This window comes from Lucilia cuprina, chromosome 5 (genome assembly GCF_022045245.1).
Source record: "Lucilia cuprina isolate Lc7/37 chromosome 5, ASM2204524v1, whole genome shotgun sequence".
NCBI lineage: Eukaryota > Metazoa > Arthropoda > Insecta > Diptera > Calliphoridae > Lucilia > Lucilia cuprina.
In genome coordinates, this window is record NC_060953.1 from 10,007,705 (window position 1) to 10,010,739 (window position 3,035).

Below are 3,035 nucleotides of genomic sequence, written 5' to 3' on the forward strand. Positions count from 1 at the left end.
TCTAGTTCAGTTCTAGTTCAGTTCTAGTTCAGTTCTAGTTCAGTTCTAGTTCAGTTCTAGTTCAGTTCTAGTTCAGTTCTAGTTCAGTTCTAGTTCAGTTCTAATTATCTAACTAACTCAGAGCCTCCTAATCAAGAAAACGGTGCCACTAAACTTGATCATAAAAACAAAATGACTAGCAATAAATTTTAAACAATAATTTTGTCATTGTCACTAAAATCAGATTTTTTACCAGAATATTTTTTTACAATCCATATTTGACTAAATATCTTAATCTTAAAACCAGGAGAAAGTATATTTTTGTATACTTTGGCGCATAAAAGATCCTTTAATATTATAGTATTTTAATTTTTTCTCTTCAAATTTTCCATACAAATTTAGAAACTCCATACGAAGCTAACATAACCTCAATCTGAGAATCCTGTTTTCTTAAAAAATAAAACAATGTGAATAATACGCACACAAAACCTAAAAGAATAGAAAAGAAGTAAATAAATATACATGAAATCCACAAATTGTGTTAATTGTTTAAATCCTTTTATGGATATGTATATGATCCTGTTATTGTTAAAATACATACACATACATTTAGACACATGTAGTCCCTTTTTCCATTTCCAACTCTTTTTTTTTTTTTTGTTATTACAAATGTAGTTGTTTTTATTATTTTAAATGCTTTTGTTTTGTGACTAAATAGAGACTATATGAGTGGTTATATAACTGTATGTACGTACACATGTATTTGTAATATTACTCTTAAAAAGGAAGTGAAATGTAAACTTTCTTAACTTCTTACTAAGTAAGTATAACGAGCTGAATACAAGAGGAAAATAAGCGTAACCGGGGAGCTATGCTTAAACGAAAAAGTACGTAAAAAGAAAGGGTGACTTCTAAGAAAATCAAGATAAGTTTCAAAAGGAGGAAAGAAAAAAACATAAGAGAAAATTAAATTCTAGAGCACATCCACTTATGGTTTTACTTATGGTTACAAAATGTAAAGGAGTTTTGTTTGTTTGTAGCTCAGAAAGATTTGTTTTGTACCACAACTTTAATTTTGAGTTGGAAATTTCTGAGTCTCTTTAAAATATGGAAAAAGGAAATAAAGAAAATAAAAATTCTGCAATTGTACTTCAATGACTGAACCGTGACTGAAGATATGAAAAGTACGAAATTTATACTCTTTCTTTAATTCTATTTCTGTTTAAGTTTAGTTTTAGTTCAGTTCTAGTTCAGTTCTAGTTCAGTTCTAGTTCAGTTCTAGTTCAGTTCTAGATCAGTTCTAGTTCAGTTCTGGTTCAGTTCTAGTTCTAGTTCAGTTCTAGTTTAGTTCTAGTTCAGTTCTAGTTTAGTTCTAGTTCAGTTCTAGTTTAGTTCTAGTTCAGTTCTAGTTCAGTTCTAGTTCAGTTCTAGTTCAGTTCTAGTTCAGTTCTAGTTCAGTTCTAGTTCAGATCTAAAGCAGTTCTCTGTAAACAATGTAACAAAGAAATAACAACAACAAATTATGTTAAATGTTACAACTGCAACTCAAATTTTCATTTTTCACCCTGCTCCCCCCTTTCCGAAATTACATATCTATCAATGTACGGTGAGAGAAAAACTTCATGGAAGTGTCATTTATGCAAACCACGAAGCCGCTCTCCAAATACTTTGTACCAATCACTTGTTTTTGATGAAAGCAACAACATGAAACAAGCCCGAACCGATGACGATGAAAATAATGTTGAGAATGATCCTCCGAAAAAATTTAAAGAGATAGTGTCGTTGACCTCGTTAGATACAAAATTGAACTCTTTTGATGCTAGACTGTGCTCTGTTCAATTAGACTTAAAGGAAGGCATGAAAGAGGTGATGAAAACAGTCGATCAATTAGCAATTAATGTCAATACATCCAAGAGTGAAATGAAAGAGGAAATTCAATTCGCACTCTCTTCGATATCAAATGCACTTGCTACTTTAGTTGATCAAGTAAAGGAGATAAATGAGACTAATATTAAAAGAGACACTCGAATTACTGCCAACGAAATGCGTATAAACAAATTGGAACAACAAATTATCAAAAACAATATAGAAATAAAAAACATACAAAACAAAGAAATCTCTGAATATGATGTGGTAAAAGAAATTGGTAAAACAATTAACATTGAAATAAAGGAAGAAGATATAGCTAATGCATACCGCATTAAAAAACAAAACAAAGTCATTGTCGAATTTTCTACACTGAGCAAAAAAACTGCATTCATGAGTAAAATTACTAAACATAGAGTCAATGCAGAAATAATAAACAAAAATGATCAGGATAATGCAGCCAACAAATTTATATATATAAACGATGAATTGACGTTTCATAACCGCCAACTTCTTTGGCAAGCTAAAACAAAAGCGAAGGAGGCAAATTGGAAGTTTGTTTGGGTTCGTAACGGGAATATCTTTGCACGAAAAAATGAAAACTCGCCCCTACTCACCATAAAAAATGCTGCAGATATTGAAACTATTAATAATACAATTTAAAACAATATTAGTGTACGCTTTTAGTTCTTTAATACAAAATAAATAAAAATGAATAATATCGAAAAACAAACCTTAAACAATTTCAATCAAATCAATAATAAGCTCTTAAGTTATCCCACATCATTAATATACATGAACATTCGGTCACTAAGGTTAAATTTCGCAGCTTTCCTCATAGCAATAAAAAATATAATAAGTAAAATCAAATTCATTGTTTTAGTTGAAACCAATATAACAGATTATGAAAATACTTTTTACGAAATAAAAGGTTTTAACTCCGTATTTTTTAATAGAAAAAATAGAGGTGGAGGTATAGCTGTCTATATTGCAGAAGATCTAACCTTTAATGAAATTTCGCTTACCCCAAAATCATTTGAAATAATACAATTAGATATAAATATAAACAACAGAACACTTTCTTTGCTCTCTGTGTATCGTCCCCCTCATGAAAACGTCCCTATGTTTATCACCGAACTTGATATGATAATTAACAACATTAAGAAAAAACAAGAAATTATTATTGTGGG

The 3,035-nt window shown here is 29.9% G+C and overlaps 1 protein-coding gene across 1 annotated transcript; it reads left to right on the forward strand.

Annotated features, from left to right (window-relative positions):
• The first annotated feature begins 1,683 nt into the window (after window positions 1-1,683).
• Window positions 1,684-2,508, forward strand: LOC124420005. The gene has a single exon (XM_046951456.1). The coding sequence runs from the start codon at window positions 1,684-1,686 to the stop codon at window positions 2,506-2,508; it is 825 nt and encodes a 274-aa protein (XP_046807412.1).
• The last annotated feature ends 527 nt before the right edge of the window (window positions 2,509-3,035 follow it).